This window comes from Entelurus aequoreus, linkage group LG20 (genome assembly GCF_033978785.1).
Source record: "Entelurus aequoreus isolate RoL-2023_Sb linkage group LG20, RoL_Eaeq_v1.1, whole genome shotgun sequence".
Taxonomy (NCBI): Eukaryota; Metazoa; Chordata; class Actinopteri; order Syngnathiformes; family Syngnathidae; genus Entelurus; species Entelurus aequoreus.
The window spans coordinates 24,417,866-24,436,609 of record NC_084750.1 but is presented as its reverse complement, the minus strand read 5'-3'; the positions used below and the strand labels follow the sequence as shown (position 1 = coordinate 24,436,609).

Sequence of the window (18,744 nt, the reverse complement as noted above, 5' to 3'; positions counted from 1 at the left end):
GTGGTGTCACAATATTAATTTACATTTGAATAATTTCTTCATTCACTTTTATTACATGCAGTATTTTGATCAAAATAAAGCAAATAGTGCTAAATAACTGATTTTCCTCAATTTGTAAACAATAACAAAAAAACACCAAAACATTTATGTTGTGATAATAAAAAAACATCAATCTAATCGTTGTATTGACCATATAGATACTATACTTGGTATCGTTACTGTTTGTACATATTTGTATGGATCCGGTCGCCCCGGATTACAGTCAGGAGCTCTGTCTTAGCGGTTAGTATGGCTTCTTGTATCCTCCTCCAGTTCATGTGTGACACATCGCACATAACACACACAACGAGCATTTAAGTCAGGGGTGTCCAGATTATAACTTTTCCCATTGAGGGTCGCACACTGAATATTTTCCGTTTTCCAAAATCAATACAATATATTGATTTTTTAACCATTAGGGCTCCCCTCAAGTTTGGTACCGAGGACCCAAAAGGGTCTCAGTCACAACAATTTTCAAAATAAGCCATATATCATTTTTTTATTCAACACTTGAATCTCTAGATCAACTTCAGGTGTATCGGTCGATATAAAGTTGTAGTAATGTTTTATGGTCTTTTGTTAAAACCCTGTTTTATGGCAAAAACACAAAATATGCGATACTTTCCCCCAAAATGTTTAAAGTGTAATATTAATCAAATCGATAATTCATAGCAACATTCATTGTAATACATTTTTTTAGCAATGAATTTTAATTAAAAAATTTAAAAGTCTTACTAAAATACTGAGAAATGTTATAAGCTATACTTTTTTTTTTTTTACTTTCAACAAATAAGTCTCAGATCAACTTACTATTTTTTTACGTTTTGTGTGTGTTTGTTTTATGCCCTTTTTGTCAAAGAAAACTTTGTTTTTAATATGGCAAACAAAACAAAATATACAATATTTTCCCCAAAAAGATTTCAAAGTTTTGATGTGAAATAATTGGAGCTTTAAATAGGTCAATATTTCATATCAACTTTGATTGTTTTTTTTAAAACTCGTAATACAATTATTGGGATCCAAAAGAGCCCCCACTCATAAGTGTTAAAAATAAGTGATACATAATTGTTCATCTTTCAACACTTATGTCTCTAGATCAACTTCAGGACTTCCTCCTCATTAAATGTTTTAATTATTTTTTCTTAATGTTTCTTGTTTTTGTTTTATGCCCTTTTTATCAAAGAAACTGTGTTTAAAATAATACGCTTTTTGTTATTTTAAACTCGTACTAAAGTTACTGGGGATCCAAAGTCATAAAAGTGTTAAATATAAATCATATATAGATATATATATATATATATTTTACTTTCAACACTTACGTGTTAAAAGTAAGTCAACCTCAGATCTATTTTGTCGATTATAAGTTTTTATTATCTTTTAAAAATGTTGTGTGTGTTTGTCTTTTGCCCTTTTTGTCAAAAAAAACAACTTTGTTTATTTTATGGCAAACATAAAAATATGCAATATTTCCCCGCCCAAAAAATATTTCAAAATGGAATATTTAATGTGAAGTAATTGGAGCCTTATATTATTGGAGTCAATAATTCATAACAACATTAACATTCATTATTATCTTTGAGTAACATTTTTAAAGAAAATAACAGCCTGCATGACAGCTTTATGTTATTAGAGTCAAACATAGCAACTTTTCCTTGTTACATTTCACCTGTTTGCTTTTTTATCCCACTTTAATTAAGAGTAATTATAGAATATGCCACAGGCAGTTAAATAAATTAGCTGCGGGCCGCACACTTTGGACACCCATGATTTAAATTCAAGCTCAAAATGGCTACTAATGCAACAGCTTTCACTGCATTAAACTAATGTTGCTTGTTAGATTACGGCATAGCACACTGTGATGCGTTTGCTTCTCTTACATTTGCGGTGCACACATGCGTGTGTGTGTGAGTGAAAGGCGGGTTGAGCTGACAGAGCCGACACGAACACATGCACGCATGCACACGCGCAGTGTAGCCAACTGTATAGCTATCGCTCCTCCAGTTACATTTCACAAAGGTTGGCAATAGAAGGAGTCCAAAATAATTCACAAAGTCAAAATCAAGAGGTGTTATTTAATGAATGCGATTGCTTCTCCACATGTGATACAGAGAACAGATGAGTTGTAAACATGGAGACAGAAAAGTCATGTTGTATATGAAATGCATGTTGAAGTGATGGAACTAGTACAGTTTGGGTGTCATTAAATGTATGTTTACATGAGACTAGTTGGTCATGGCGCCAGTCAAGGTGTGCTATGGCAGGTAGGTAGTCAGTTGGCCCGGTTTGTGGCGAGCGGTGTCAGGCAGGCAACGCCACCTACCTTCCTGCAGGCATTCCGTTCACAGCGTTCTGAGCGGAAGAACCGACCACAGTTCTCATGGCTGTCGGCTGACCAGATGAACCCGTCAGGGGGCTGCCATCTCCCTTCAGGATGCCCGTGCACTTCCAGTTGTCCATGTAGTTAGCTGTGGAAGACGTCAACATTTTCATTGTCTCTTCTCTGTTATACACCATTACTTCTTGAGGTATTTTATAGAACCATATCAACACTGTCAGAATAATTGTATCTTAAGTTATCACAAAACGTTGTGTTTCAATGAGTTCCCGGCGAGAAGACAAACGCTGTCTTTGAACCTACCAAGAAGAAGGCTTGTAAAACTCCACTGTGTAGGATGGGAAGCAACATGAAGGTGTTCTGTTTCTTTCATGTATTGTAATCAACAGAAAGATATTGTCTTAACCCGAGATCTACAAAGCGAAGAGGAAGCAGGACCTGACTCCCCTCCAGGCACCACTTCTTTGAACTGTTTTACGACCTTTTCTTTGAACTGTTTTAATCAAAGGCGATGGCTGTTTACGACCCCCGTCCCTTAGAAACAGCTGTTGCCATGTCCAAATAAAAGAGGTGTACAATCTTTCGCCAGAGCGTAATGACACTACAAGGGCACAGATGTACACGTTTCTCCTCACTGAGCCAAATTGAATTCTGTCTCTGTTTGATTCTTTGCTTCTTGTCTTGTTTAATAGATGTCATCAGTGTTTGAACCTGACAAACACAAATGCTACTTTTATGTACTGTAAGCATATTATTAAAGATCAACCGATATGTGTTTGATTTAGGGCCGATACCGGTTCTTAGTAGCCAAGGAGGCTGAAAACCAATATTTGGAGCCGATATTCATTTGCAGTAAAAGTTGTTTAAACATAAATGGTGCATGTCAGTAAACAGCTGGACAAGGCTTTAAGTTGTTTTGTTCTTAACATTATTTTTTGGGAACGTCGGACCACTAGCGACATAATGTTTTATGGGGCGCTAATGTTGTGGTTAATTTAGCAGCAAAAACATCACAAACATCTTTATACGTGTGTCTAAGCGGAGCATCAACATTTGAACTTTAAAATATGGGAAATCCCCTGGAGAAGTTGGTACAAATATGGAATTTCTCCATATCATCTTTCTCACCGGTACTCATCGAAGGCGGACGCTCCCCTTCCTCATCTCTCCAGCTTGTGTTTTGTCTCGTTTTAACTTCCTTGTTGCGTCTTTTTGCACTGCTCTCTAAAATCTACCATGAAATTGATCAACTGGCCTCTCCACGAAATTGACAAGATCTCGGATTCGGGGTAACGTGCCTGAATTTGACGGAACGGTTGTTGCTGGACACACGACCGACTCTTGGGAGAAGAGGAGTGCCCCTTAAAAAGTGGGAAAAAGGTAGACCCTGGGGAGGATGAGTAAAAAAAGAAGTTGAAAAGACTGAGCTTCTATTTAGGGGGTCCAGTTTGGAGTGAGAAAAAAAAAAACTCCATAGCGAAGCACATATACATATTACGACATAAAACTCGAGACTTGCAATGAGGGGTCAGGGGATGGGCATCTGGCCCAAAGCTACCAGCCACTAGGGGCGCTGCTCCGTGTTCAATAATGTTTTATGCGGCGCTAATGTTGTGGTTAATTTAGCAGCAAAAACATCACAAACACCTTTATTACGTGTGTCTAAGAGGAGCATCAACATTTGCATTTCAAAATATGGGAAATCTCCTGGAGAAATTGGTACAAATCAAAATATGGGAAATCTCCTGGAGAAATTGGTACAAATATGGCATTTCTCCACATCGTCTTTCTCACCGGCACTCATCGAAGGCGGACGCTCCCTTTCCCTCTCCAGCTTGTGTCTATGTTTTGTCTCGTTTTAACTTTGTTGCGTCTTTTTGAACTGCTCTCTAAAATCTAAACAATGAAATTGATCAACTTGCCTCTCGACGAAATTGACAAGATCTCGGGTTTGGGGAAACCTGCCTGTCTTGACGGAACGGTTGTTGTTGGACACACGACCGACTCGTGAGTATCTTCAATGACGCGGACGTTGAAGGTATCTACCTATTCGGAACCATGATAACAGCACATCTGCTGAGTGGAATTTGAGGACCAGAAAGACAATTAAGAGTGAAAGTTTACATTTATTTTCGCTTGCTCAAACACAAACATCCTAATCTGCATTGTTTTCCCTGGCTGCAAGCGACGTGACAAGGTCATTGCTTGGAGACTCTCCCAGAGGACAGTGCAGTGAAGACGCAACAAACTCCTTCTGTCTCTGCACTGCAAAAACTGAAATCTAAGTAAGATTAAATATCTCAAATAAGGGTGACATTTGCTTATTTTCTGTCTGATAAGATAATTCTTCTCACTAAGCAGATTTTATGTTACAGTGTTTTACTTGTTTTAAGGGTTTTGGTCCTAAATTATCTCAGTAAGATATTACAGCTTGTTGCTGAGATTTTATGACCTATATTGAGTAAAACATGCTTGAAACTAGAATATCAACTGATGCAAATCTGTGTCATTAACACTCACAAGTATAAAACTACTTTTTTTATGTAATAATTTCTTACTTCAAGCATGAAAAAAAAAATCATGACGCCGAGCGCATATAATTATGTCAAGATAATGGCACTAGCATTTACTTAATTTAAGAATATTTTTCAACATATTGAGCAAAAAGGTCTCGTTTTTTTTTCTACCAAGAAAAGTGCACTTGTTATTAGTGAGAATATACTTATTTTAAGGTATTTTTTGGGTTCATTGAGGTTAGCTAATTTGACTTGTTTTGGAAAGTCTTGACAAGCCGAATTTTCTTATTCTATTGGCAGATAATTTTGCTTAGTTCAAATAAAATACCCCTAATTTTAGTATTTTTTTCTTCTTGTTTTTGAACAATGACTTTTTGCAGTGTGATTGGACACATACCAGTTGTTGACTTTTGTTGGACTGACTGGTTGCGCTATCGCGTTCGAGCACCAAGGTCGCGTAACAGATTTAAAGTTAAAGTTAAAGTACCAATGATTGTCACACACACACTAGGTGTGGGGAAATATTCTCTGCATTTGACCCACTCAGTGGCCTAGTGGTTAGAGTGTCCGCCCTGAGATGGGTAGGTTGTGAGTTCAAACCCCGGCCGAGTCATACCAAAGACTATAAAAATGGGACCTGTTACCGCCCTGCTTGGCACTCAGCATCAAGGGTTGGAATTGGGGGGTTAAATCACCAAAAATGATTCCCGGGCCCGGCCACCGCTGCTGCCCACTGCTCCCCTCACCTCCCAGGGGGTGATCAAGGGTGATTTACACACACATATGCATCCACGGCAAACACACGCCACACACGTAGGGGGTCAGAAAGTGAAATAGATACAAAACCTTTTAAAAGTAACAAAATTAACCATTTCAGGCTAGTATGTTTCTGAAAATCAAATTACAGTTTTAATACTGTTATTTTTTTGCTGCTATTTGATATTTATTTGAATTATTTTTGGACATCTGAATTCTCGCTCTTGCAAAAAAACATTTCCATCGGGTGCTAATGCTAATCAACCTTGGTAAAGTTGTTTTAATGATAGTTTTCAAGCAACAAAAATGCTGCTACAGGAAACAATTGACCCCCCAGTCAGACTTTGGAAACCACTAGTGTACGTCTGAGTATAAGTGTAAAATAAAGAAGTTTACAACTTGATGAATGATGTTTGCTAAATTCAACAATGCAGTGTCCGCGAGCATAGAGTTCACCCTAAAAATGGCTAACCTTTCCAGAGGCGCACGCAGCCATCATCCCCAGAAGACGCCAGCAGGGTTCCTGTGATGTTCCAGCTGACACGCCACACCTGTGAGTTGTGGTTGTCAAAGTGAGCAACAATCTGCACGTCAAACTTGGTGGGTCCTGTAGCGCTGCTCTCCTTCCTGGATGGAGACACACAATGCTAAGTGTCCTTCGTGCCAGTCACTCCCACATCCAGCGAGGGCTGCACGATTATGGCCAAAATAATAATCACCATAATTTTTATCAAGATAGAAATCCCGATTACTGAGCATGATTATTTGTTATGTTAGGTAAAACAGTGTGCCCCACAGGTCAGCAATCTACTTGCGGTAATGGGGTCCTGGACGATAAAGTGTTTGGAGCAAGACTCACCCCTATGTGAGAAGGAAAAGCATCAACACAGGTCCAAAATTGGCTAAATACTCTGGGTCAGTGTTTTTCAACCTTTTCTGAACCAAGGCACACTTTTTTATTGAAAAAACTCGAGACACACCACCAGCAGAAAACATAAAAAAATGAAACTCAGCAGCCGCTATTGACAATAAAAAGTTGTTCTCGCAATTGTTGCATATGATTTGAAACCATAACCAACCATGCAACAGTGTACCGTATTTTTCGGACTATATGTCGCAGTTTTTTTCATAGTTTGGCCGGGGGTGCGACTTATACTCAGGAGCGACTTATGTGTGAAATTATTAACACATTACCGTAAAATATCAAATAATATTATTTAGCTCATTCACGTAAGAGACTAGACGTATAAGATTTCATGGGATTTAGCGATTAGGAGTGACAGATTGTTTGGTAAAGGTATAGCATGTTCTATATGTTATAGTTATTTGAATGACTCTTACCATAATATGTTACGTTAACATACCAGGCACGTTCTCAGTTGGTTATTTATGCCTCATATAACGTACACTTATTCAGCCTGTTGTTCACTATTCTTTATTTATTTTAAATTGCCTTTCAAATGTCTATTCTTGGTGTTGGGTTTTATCAAACACATTTCCCCAAAAAATGCGACTTATACTCCAGTGCGACGTATGTATGTTTTTTTCCTTCTTTATTATGCATTTTCGTCAGGTGCGACTTATACTCCGGTGCGACTTATACTCCGAAAAATACGGTAGCTCCTGTCTCAAAGTAGGTGTACTGTCACGACCTGTCACATCACGCAGTGATTTATTTGGATTTTTTTGGTGTTTTCCTGTGTGTAGTGTTTTAGTTCTTGTCTTGCGCTTCTATTTTGTTGTTGATCATGTCATGTACGGATGTACTTTGTGGACACCATCTGCTGCTCCACACGCTGTAAGTCTTTGCTGTCGTCCAGCAGTCTGTTTTTGTTTACTTTGCAGCCAGTTCAGTTTTAGCTTTGTTTTGCTTAGCCATCCCTAAACTTCAATGCTCTTAGCGGCTCTTGCCTTTTGTTTAATTTTGGTTTAAGCATTAGATACCTTTTTACCTGCACTCTGCCTCCCACTGTCTGCATCTTGTGATCACGACAAACCATGTTCCCGACATCGACAAAGCAATTAGCTACCTGCTGCCACCTACTGATATGGAAGTGTATTACACGGTTACTCTGCCGAGCTCCAGACAGCACAGACACTCAACAACGGCACATTTGCGGATTATAATTACTGGTTTGCAAAAAACATTTTTAACCCAATTCGGTGAAATTACATACTCTCCCATGGTACACCAGACAATATCTCATGGTACACCAGTGTGCCGCGGCACAGGGGTTGAAAAACACTGCTCTGGGTTGCAAGACCAGATGTAATGTTAGATGCCAGCAACTTAGCGTCAGGCATGAAACACGCAACTGTGCAGACTCTTCATGAAGCAAACAGAATAGTGTGCAAGATTAAGAGCAAGAAAGTATCTTTGTACTTGTGTATGAATGTTCTCATTCATCCAGGTCATTGTAATCTCAGGGCATTCAAGAGTAACAAAGATCACCCACGTTTAATCGAGGCAGCCAAAATCAAGATGGTGATTCAAAATTGGATTAACTGTGCAGCCCTACATTCAGCATTTGAAAGTCACCTGACAGGGAGCATCTTAAAGATTCGAACATCTTTGGTGGCGATGGCGAGGACATGGAAGGATCTGCCCAGGTTCGGAGCAAAGGCGATGTCATGCACTGCGTCTGTGATGGTCATCAGAGTCTCGGCTTTAGCGTATTTCCTTTTCCATATTGGCAGGGAGACAACGTGCAAAGAAAATTAAGTACAGTGGAAACACAAACACGCACCCACCAGCGAAGAACAAGCTACCTTGTGTTTTCGTTGTACTCGTAGATATGGACTTTGCCGCCATACGTCATACTGTCGTCGCTGCCCACTGCAAACATTGGCTGGTGGGCACGCGAGCTGGTTGGGGAACATAAAATGCAATTTACTCTTCTATGAGCACACACGCTAATATAACAAAGTAACACAACTGTAATTGCAACTTACTGTTGTACTTAACGACTCAGAAATGTAATTTAAAACAAGATATGACAGCTCGACAGTAGTTGTCATAATCAGCATATTTTTAAAGATTACAATAAAAAATTAGATGTTATTATCACAAACATTTAATATTTATGAGCAACACTAAAGTATCAAAATTTGGTACGGATTCAAAGGTACCAGGAATTGGTACCATATCGGTTGAATGTGAAAGGTAACCGTCCCTATATTATTGTCTCTCCTGATTTATTATTCTACTTGCTAATTTCTTCTTCTTAGCCAGTTACTATCTGCTGTAACGCGTTTCCAGTTGGCCTTCTGTTCAAATATATATTTATAGTCATTTACAAAACCAAAAACCAGTGAAGTTGGCACGTTGTGTAAATCGTAAATAAAAACAGAATACAATGATTTGCAAATCCTTTTCAACCTATATTCAATTGAATAGACTGCAAAGACAAGATACTTAACGTTCGAACTGGTAAACTTTTTTGATTTTTGCAAATATTAGCTCATTTGGAATTTGATGCCTGCAACATGTTTAAAAAAAGCTGGCACAAGTGGCAAAAAAGACTGAGAAAGTTGAGGAATGCTCATCAAACACTTATTTGGAACATCGCACAGGTGAACAGGCTAATTGGGAACAGGTAGGTGCAATGATTGTTTATAAAAGCAGCTACCATGAAATGCTCAGTCATTTACAAACAAGGAATGGGCGAGGGTCACCACCTTGTGAACAAATGTGTTCGGATATTGTCCAACAGTTTAAGAACAACATTTCTCAACAAACTATTGCAAGGAATTTAGGGATTTCCCCCGCCAGGGTCCGTAATATCATCAAAAAGTTCAGAGTATCTGGAGAAATCACTGCACGTAAACGCCAAGGCCAAAAACCAACATTGAATGCCTGTGACCTTCAATCCCTCAGGCGGTACTGCATCAAAAACCGACATTTGTGTGTAAAAGATATCACCACATGGGCTCAGGAACACTTCAGAAAACCACTGTCATTAACTACAGTTCATAGCTACATGTGTAAGTGCAAGTTAAAACTCTATGCAAAGCAAAGCCATTTATCAACAACACCCAGAATTGCCGCTGGCTCATCTAAGATGGACTGATGCAAAGTGGAAAAGTGTTCTATGGTCTGACGAGTCCACATTTCAAATTGCTTTTGGAAACTGTGGACGTTGTGACCAAAGAGGAAAAGAACCGTTATAGGCGCAAAGTTCAAAAGCCAGCATCTGTATTGGTATGGGGGTGTATTAGTGCCCAAGGCATGGGTAACTTACACATCTGTGAAGGCACCAATAATGCTGAAAGGTACATACAGTAAAGTATTTTTTATGGACACCCCTACTTATTTCAGCAAGACAATGCCAAGCCACATTCTGCACGTGTTACAACAGCGTAGCTTCGTAGTAAAAGTGCGGGTACTCGACTGACCTGCCTGTAGTCCAGACCTGAAAATGTGTGGCGCATTATGAAGCCTAAAATACCACAACTGAGACCCCGGACTGGTTGAACAACTTAAGCTGTACATCAAGCAAGAATGGGAAATAATTCCACCTGAAAAGCTTCAAAAATTGGTCTCCACAGTTCCCAAACATTTACTGATTGTTGTTCAAAGGAAAGGCCATGTAACACAGTTAATGCCCCTGTGCCAACTTTTTTGCAATGTGTTGCTGCCATTAAATTCTAAGTTAATGATTATTTGCACAAAAAAAATTACGTTTCTTAGTTCGAACATTAAATATATTGTCTTTGCAGTCTATTCAATTGAATATAAATTGAAAAGGATTTGCAAATCATTGTATTCTGTTTTTATTTACGATTTACACAATGTGTCAATTTCACTGGTTTTGTATATTTTCAGAATCGTGAGAAGCCAAAACGAAATCAAAATTAAAATTCAACTAATTGTCCAGCCCTACTTTTTGACTATTAAAATAATCAGTATCGGCCCTGAAAAAACCTTATCTGTATATTACTACATCATCAGTCACAATAGCAATGCCATCTTTTTTCTTTTAATATGCTAACTGTTCCCTTCAACCAGAAACATCCCGCCTTTTAATCTCACAAAATGTGTATTCTACTTCCCCTTGGGCTGCTTGTTCCAAATACTTGGAACTAGTAAGTAAGGGGTCTAACCTGGAGGGGTTCCAAGAAATACAGCTGCAGCTGAGCTTGCAAGAGATTTCATGCTGTAGGGACCACTGACTGAGGTTCATGACATCAGGGGCCTCATAGATCCTCACCACACCGTCTGCAGAACACGTGGTCAACATCAGGCCCATGTGTTTAGGAGCAAACTTCACATCAGTCACTGATGTTCTACTGTCCACAAGAGTGGTTCTTTTGATCTGGGAAGAAAGAACATGGCACACTTTAATCCAATAATGGCTACTACAACAACAATGTTACCACTCTATGTTTCTACTTCTATTCCACTATTGCAGGGGTATTCAAAGTGTGGCCCACAGGAACACTTGATCTGTTACAGGCCTAATTACAAGTGACTCTTTTGTAAAAACTTTTGTAAGGACAAGTTGGAAGTGAAGTTCTGGTAAAAGACATACATTAAAGAGTTGGTTTAGGTTGTTTTAGTGGACATAAGTGAAGCAAGAAACAATGTTGGTTGTACCAACCCAGTGGCTCAGTCCTCTCTGCTTGTCGTTTGACTCGCCCACAATCTCCTCCCACACAGCCGCCGTCCTGTCAAAGGAGCACGAAGCCAGAACTTGTCCAAACTCTGGATGAGCCCAAGTCACTCTCCACACCGATCCACTGTGTGTCTTTTTGCACAAAGAATACACAACTCATGAACAATTCTTGAATTCTTGTCAAGTCACTCTTCATGAGAATTGGATTCATCTTCAAATACGGCTCATTTATCGCGGCCCATTGGTCCCAGGCCTGACTGCAGTAAATGTAGTATCATCATTCTTAAATTGAATATTTGCATAGTTATAACATTAAAAATATGGTTTATATATATTATTTAAACATAGAGTCTTCTAAACATGAATTAAACACAGACGTGGGTTGTGTGTGACAATTATTGGTACTTTAACTTAACTTTAATTCTACAAAACTAGGCAAACTTGACCGTCATAGCTAGGATCATTCACTGTGTTGTTAGCATTCTGTTAGCCTTGCATGCTCTATGATGTCATTCCACATTGCTCACAATGCTCACCAATGTGATGTGGAGCTGTGTTATTCATGCTGAAGATGAAGTGCATCTTCAATCAACAGACATCTATATATTTTGTATTGGATTCAATGGGGTACCAATACTTCCGTTTCAACGATTGACGTCACGCGCATACGTCATCATATATAGACGTTTTCAACCAGAAGTTCCTCTGGAAATTTAAAATTGCACTTTATAAGTTAACCCGGCCGTATTGGCATGTGTTGCAATGTTAAGATTTCATCATTGATATATAAACTATCAGACTGCGTGGTCGGTAGTAGTGGGTTTCAGTAGGCCTTTAAATAAAATAAATAGCCACACAACATACTTTCTTGGCAGAAGAATATGTTATATTATAATATTGTTCTTGTTTTTATTTGAGTGTTTCAATATGTTTTTCTTCTATCAATTTAATTTGTAAACATGTTTGTGTTTTTTTAAAATGACAAATAAAAAAAAGGGTGTAGGGTGGGTAGCCGAAACCGTCAGGTACGTAAGAAAACACACATGTCTGGCTATAAGAATAACAAATTGTATGCTGGGTGGGTAACGTCTGATTTATGTGACGTCACACAAATTAATTTCATGATGTCATATTGCTTTGAGCATCGATCAATCTCTCTAGCCCCAATTTCACTGCACACCAAACTCATTTTTTTTGCCCTCAAGTGACACAGATCTGATTTTTTTGCCAGTCTAAACGCTCCAAAGTGTTTCCAATCCGATTGTGGCAGCCATTTTCGCGTTATTTATATTTCTCTAGTACTGCATATATTAGTAAGTTTAATTATTTATTTGTTGAAAGATGGCCATTAAAGCCTGCGCTGCTTTGATGTTGGTCATTGTGGTGGTGCTTGATGAATACTTGGGCCTACTGTGCTTTAAGTTTGCTCATTATGGTTCTGGTAGCCATTTTTTGGGTTATTTATATTTCATAGTACTGCATATATTATTAAGTTAAATTAATTATTTATTTTTTTAAATTGCCATTCAAATATATTTTGATATATTGCAAGGTAATTTATTGAATTAGAAAAAACGTGATTAACATCCGTTTAATTTACAGCACCTGTAACGAGAGGTCTCGCTAATATGGCTTTGGGTACGTCACTCTGACGATAGCATATAGGGGCGCACAGGTGAAATTGATTGGACAAATGTCGGGTTGAGAGACTGGCGGTGAAAACAGTTTTTGACCACTTCTAACGTAACACTTGAGCCTTAGTTTTTAGTTTATAGCTTAGTATGCAGTTAAACTAGTTTTTGTTCACTTTGGATGTACTGTTGGATGTACAAGACCTTATTGCAAATAAATCTATTTTTGAGAAACTTAAGTTGGAGTGCATTTGAAAGTGCACCACCTGTCCTGGCTCAGCCCATGACCTTTGGTTTAGAACCTGGGAAATGTCGGAAAGGATTCCGGCCACATCAGGAGGTAGTCCAAATCTGATAGGAATCTGATCTATTCAAATGTGACTTCAGTCTAAACGCAGCGCGACCTGAATGCGACCCGTATCTGACTTTTTCGTCAGCTTTGGGCGAACTACGTCCCTCGTGTGCGCCAGGAAAGACGCAGTCGTCTGTGGAAGTGGATATTTCATCACAACATCCGGTTTCAGTGAGCAAAGTCTATTTATGACGACCGTCAATAGTGCGCAAATAATAGGTTACATGGATTCCAAAGAAAGAGCGATTGTTGAAGGACCGGAATTGACGCTGTGGCGTATTTGTTTCCATGTGATTTGAAAAATAAAGCTCATATAGAACCACGCTGATGTCCATGTCTCTTCTACTTAACAGCCATTAAAAGATTAGAACCCTCCCAAATATAATACACTATATACATCCATTCACACATTATAGTACTTTAATTTAGTTTCACGTAAAAAAAACACACATTTTTAGGTGAGGCGAGTTTTATATATTTTGTAGTAGTAGCCACTTCTTCCTGGTCAACTTCCTTTGTTTTCACTTTATCAAAGTGCGCATGCAAGTGATGTCGAGGCCACATTAGGGCCACATTGACGTGTTTGGAGTCTGATAAAAATCACATTTTACTTGATGTAAACCAGGCCTTGGCAATTATTTTGACTCGGGGGAGGCAAATTTTGAGAAATAAATGTGTCTGGGGGCCGGTATATCTATTTTTCGGAACACTAATACAAAACCTCACAATAATGTCTGATTGAATGCTAAAAACGTTATGACAGACAGCCTTAAAAATGGAATGGAATTGTACTTTTTTTTTTACTGAATGAGACACCCAGAATGTACATGAAAATAAAGAATGTGGGATTTTCAATATTAACTATAAATGATAAAACACTGAATATTGACAACATATGAATGTCACACCCACTCTCGATCGACATATTTTACAATCAAGCAAAACGCAACAAAAATGCAATAAACACAGCGAAAAATGAACGCGAAGGGTAAAAAATAAACCCACCTACAATCTGATATATCTGATACATCACTAAGCTTTGGAACTTTGTCATAAAAATCTCCTTCTGCAGCTGTCCCTGACACACGCATCTCAGGCTGGTTGCTCTGGAAACACTCTGTGGAAACGCTCCCCGCCCACATTGCTTGGTGCCTCGTCTGAGCTGCTGTCACTTAGATTACCTTAGTAACTAGTATATCATGCGAAAGCGCAGATTCCAACCATTGAAATACTTTGTATAGTTCAAGACTTACGGTAATTTGAAAACATCACTGCACATCATAATGGCAGCTACAGTTTCAAGTTTAAAGCGCTAAAAAAATTATTTGGGAATGTCCGGCGGGCCAGATTGAAAAGCTTAACGAGCCACATACGGCCCCCAGGCTTTAATTTGCCCAGGTCTGGTGTAAATAGTCAGCTGGAAAAAATCAGATTAAAAAAAATCTGATTTGGGCCACTTTGGCATGCAGTGTAAACATAGTCTGTGTCTAAGAGAGCACAGCCTGTACGATTATTGTACACAACTGAATATCTTATTTGCTCAGACAGTAATGTGTTTATACAAGTTTAGATAGGTGTATGTTGTTGTTTTTTTTATTGAGGAAAGACGTTAATGTTTGGTTTTCTTGTTAGCATTCAAGTTAGCTAGCAACTCGCTTGCGTCTTCTGCAAAATGAGCAGTGTCACCGGTCCGTGAGTTTATCGGTGTTAACAATCACGGTTTTACAATCATTTTTATTTTAAACCGTAACAATAACCGCTGGAAGTTTTACCAGGGTTTATCATGATACCGTTTATCGTCACATCCAGCATGCACGCACGCACGCATAGTGTTTACCTTCCAGCTGGCTGTGCAGTGCCACTCTCCATTTTCACTCTTGTCCCAAACCTGCAGAATACATGTTGAATGTTAGTATTCATGTTTTCATAATCACATCACACACATCATCATGTCTTTAACTAGTACTTCTTCTTTATGCCACAACTTCAAATGTGTCTTCACACAAATCAATAATTCTTTATAAACTGATTTCAAAAGTTACTTGATTTAAAGCAGCGTTGTCCAAACATTTCCACTGAGGGCAGTGAAAAATCTAAGCATGCAGGGGCTATTTTGATAGTTTTCATTTTCAAAACCAATACAATATATCAAATGTTTTGGGGGCAATGACAGCTTATGAAAAAGCCTGTTTGAGGTGAACCAGAATTGTATTGGAGGTGAGGGATGAGGGTGGAAGAGTGGCATTGGGCTTGGTGGAGAGGTAGATTTGGGTGTCATCAGCATAGCAATAGAAGTTAATGTTAAATTTAGGGAATCTATGGCCAAGGGGGAAAAGGGTAAGTGATGAAGAGAATGGGACTCCAGACAGATCCTGTTGTGACTGCAGAATGATCAGATTTAAAGGATTTGAGCTGTGTGAATTCAGTGCAGCCTTTGAGGTACGAGTGAAACCAAAAACCAAAAATGGCTAGCAGTGTGGAGAAGTGGAGCAAAGATGTTTGTGAATATCGTATTTTTTTCAGTTAAAAAGAGCATTATATGGACTAGCATTATAGACCCAATAATTAAACTTCAAAAAAGGGTAATTAGAATAATACACAAAGCGTGCTACTATGAACCGACCAATCCATTATTCATAAGTTCTAATGTGTTAAAATTTTCAGATATTGTGTTTTTAAAAACAATGGAAATTATGTTTTGAGTAAAGAACAACAGCCTTCCAGCTTGTACTCTTAGGTTATTTAAATTAAGAGGAGAAAACTATAATTTACGGGGATACTGATTTTTGAAATATGTAAAGTCAGAACGAATATAAAATACAAATGTATTTCAGTTTTAAGAGTTAAATGGTGGAACAAGCTCAGTGATGAGTTGAAGACATGTAGTTCTTTGTTAAGGTTTAAGAAAGCCTTGAAAGGTGAAATAATGGAAAATATAAAATATAGCAACGATTACTTTCATCCCATTGATTTTTTGAACATTGAAGTTCTAGGCAATATAATTTTCAGTGAATGTATAGGATAGGCAAATATAAGCCTTGGCTTCAGCTTAATCCTTTTTCGGTCATTCTTTTTCTTTTTGTGTGTGTATGTGTATGATTGTTAATATGTATAATCTGTACTGTTAAATTGATCACACAAAATGGTTGATTATATGACCGAAATAAACTCATTTCATTCATTAATTCCTTCATTATTGACTTGCACGGGTCAGCTGAACACAGGTGAGGGGGTAGGGAGTCCTGAAGTTGGTTGCATGCAGCATTTTACTCTGCTTTTCCCTTGACTTCCTTCTAGGAATAGCCTTGTTTGCCCACCATGTGTATGAGTCTGTGGCGCCTCAAACAACCAACCAATCAGACTTATTCTTGTTCTGAGCACTGATTGGTGCACGGCCTCGTAGTATCTTTTAATGCCATTGGCTGCCGAAACAAAACGGAAGAGCGGTAGCGGCGATGTACAATATTTAAAAGTAATAATTTTCTTTTGAAAATATACTAAAATTTTAAGCAAAGTTAGGCACTAACGTACAGTAACAAAGTATTCCATTAGTACAGCACTAGTTCGTATCTTCGGCTAGTAAAAGTCTACCAAGTAATAATAATAAATAATATAATACATAATGTTGGATATAGAGAATATACAAACACTTTAATTATTGAATCACAATTATTGAAATTAAATGATTTGGTGCATTTGCAAACAGCTAAAATGATGTATAAAACAAACTATAACCTGCTACCCAAGAATGTACAACAATTCTTCTCAACAAAAGAGGAGACATAAAACCTTACAGGAAAATCTAATTTAAAACATTTGTATGCTCGTACAACACTTAAAACATTAATTATGGAATGGATTAACCAAAGAATTCTAACAAAGCACCAATATAATAATAATAATAATAATAATAATAATAATAATAATAATAATAATAATAATAATAATACATTTTATTTATAAGGCGCCTTTCTGGGCACTCAAGGACACCGTACAAAATCAAAACAATAAAATCAAATTGGATAAAAAACAACAACAACATAGAGAAGAAAAGATGATTACAATTAATAAGCAGTCAGGAATAGGTGTGTTTTGAGTCTTGATTTGAAGAGGGATATTGAATCTAAGTTACGAAGGTCTGGTGGTAAAGACTTCCAAAGATGTGGGGCAGAGCGGCTGAAAGCTCGGGCACCCATGGTGGACAGTTTAAATAAAGGGACAGTGAGATTGATTCAGTTTAAGAGACTGTTCACACTACAGTTTAGCTCGGTTGGTAGAGTGGCCGTGCCAGCAACTTGAGGGTTCCAAGTTCGATCCCCGCTTCTGCCATCCTAGTCACTGCCGTTGTGTCCTTGGGCAAGACACTTTACCCACCTGCTCCCAGTGCCACCCACACTGGTTTAAATGTAATTTAGATATTGGGTTTCACTATGTACAAGCGCTTTGAGTCACTAGAGAAAAGCACTATATAAAAATAATTCACTTCACTGCAAGTGTTCACAAAGTACACAGAACAAGAATTATCATGAACATATTGAACCCTTTTTTTTTCTTGAGACAAAGATCATTTATGTTTTTGATATTTGTTTGCTTACTAAGGTACATTATTTATTTATTTCCTTGTTACAGAGAACAAGGAAATTGGATACAATTACTATGGTATGAAAAGGGGTGGGATTAAATAAGCTCTGCTTCTTCCTACTCCTTTTCGGACGTGATGTAATGAAACAACTGGAAATGTGTGATGCATTACATTGTATCGTGTGCATGTTCCAAATAAACTGAAACTGAGCTGAACAAGTGTGAAAAGTAATAACCATAATTTACAGCTTTTGTTTACTTAGGGCAACATTTATATTATAATTGTTTTAATTCCTACCACACTTGTAACCTCAAATACAACACAGCTCGTTTATTTTACACACTTCGTGGTAGCACCTGAAAGAATGCTAACGGCTAACAAGCTAACATGTACCTTAACACTTTGGTCACTGGAACAAGTCGCCATTCTTAGTCCGTGGAAATCATAGGAAACATCATGGATGAGATCTTTATGATCTGCTGCAATGCTGCGTGCCACAAACATCGTTAATGTTAGCTGCACAACAGTTTAGCAGGCAAGCTACTTCTTCGAGTGCAACGATAGCGTCACTACCCGAGCAGTTCCGAAAGATTACGTCACTTCCTTTCTGTAAATATTTTACGACAAAGTTTCTGCGATGTTTAATCAATTTTATCAATGTATTGTATTAAAATAATAGCTTTCCTAGTAGTAAAATGGAACAAAAATATAAAAATTAATGAATGAATTGTCAGACAGGAAGTGACTGTTTCTTCGCACATGCGTGGACTGATAAGGTCTTCTCGTACCGATCGGTAGTAATCTAGATATTCAAGCATCGATAAAAATATTATTTATTTTTGATATTTTTATGACTGAGACCGTTCTAGGTGTTTTAAGGCTGTAATATAAGACAAGACGAACAAACAATACAAACAA

The 18,744-nt window shown here is 37.9% G+C and overlaps 1 protein-coding gene across 1 annotated transcript; it reads right to left on the bottom strand.

The window, feature by feature from the left end:
- Positions 1–2,091: 2,091 nt before the first annotated feature.
- Positions 2,092–18,542, bottom strand: seh1l (SEH1-like (S. cerevisiae)). The gene is made up of 8 exons (XM_062029703.1): positions 18,220–18,542; positions 15,082–15,132; positions 11,247–11,393; positions 10,750–10,961; positions 8,416–8,511; positions 8,186–8,326; positions 6,119–6,273; positions 2,092–2,504 (listed from the first exon to the last, which is right to left on the bottom strand). The coding sequence occupies exons 1-8, from the start codon at positions 18,328–18,330 to the stop codon at positions 2,356–2,358; spliced, it is 1,062 nt and encodes a 353-aa protein (XP_061885687.1). The 5' UTR covers positions 18,331–18,542; the 3' UTR covers positions 2,092–2,355.
- Between the last annotated feature and the right edge of the window lie 202 nt (positions 18,543–18,744).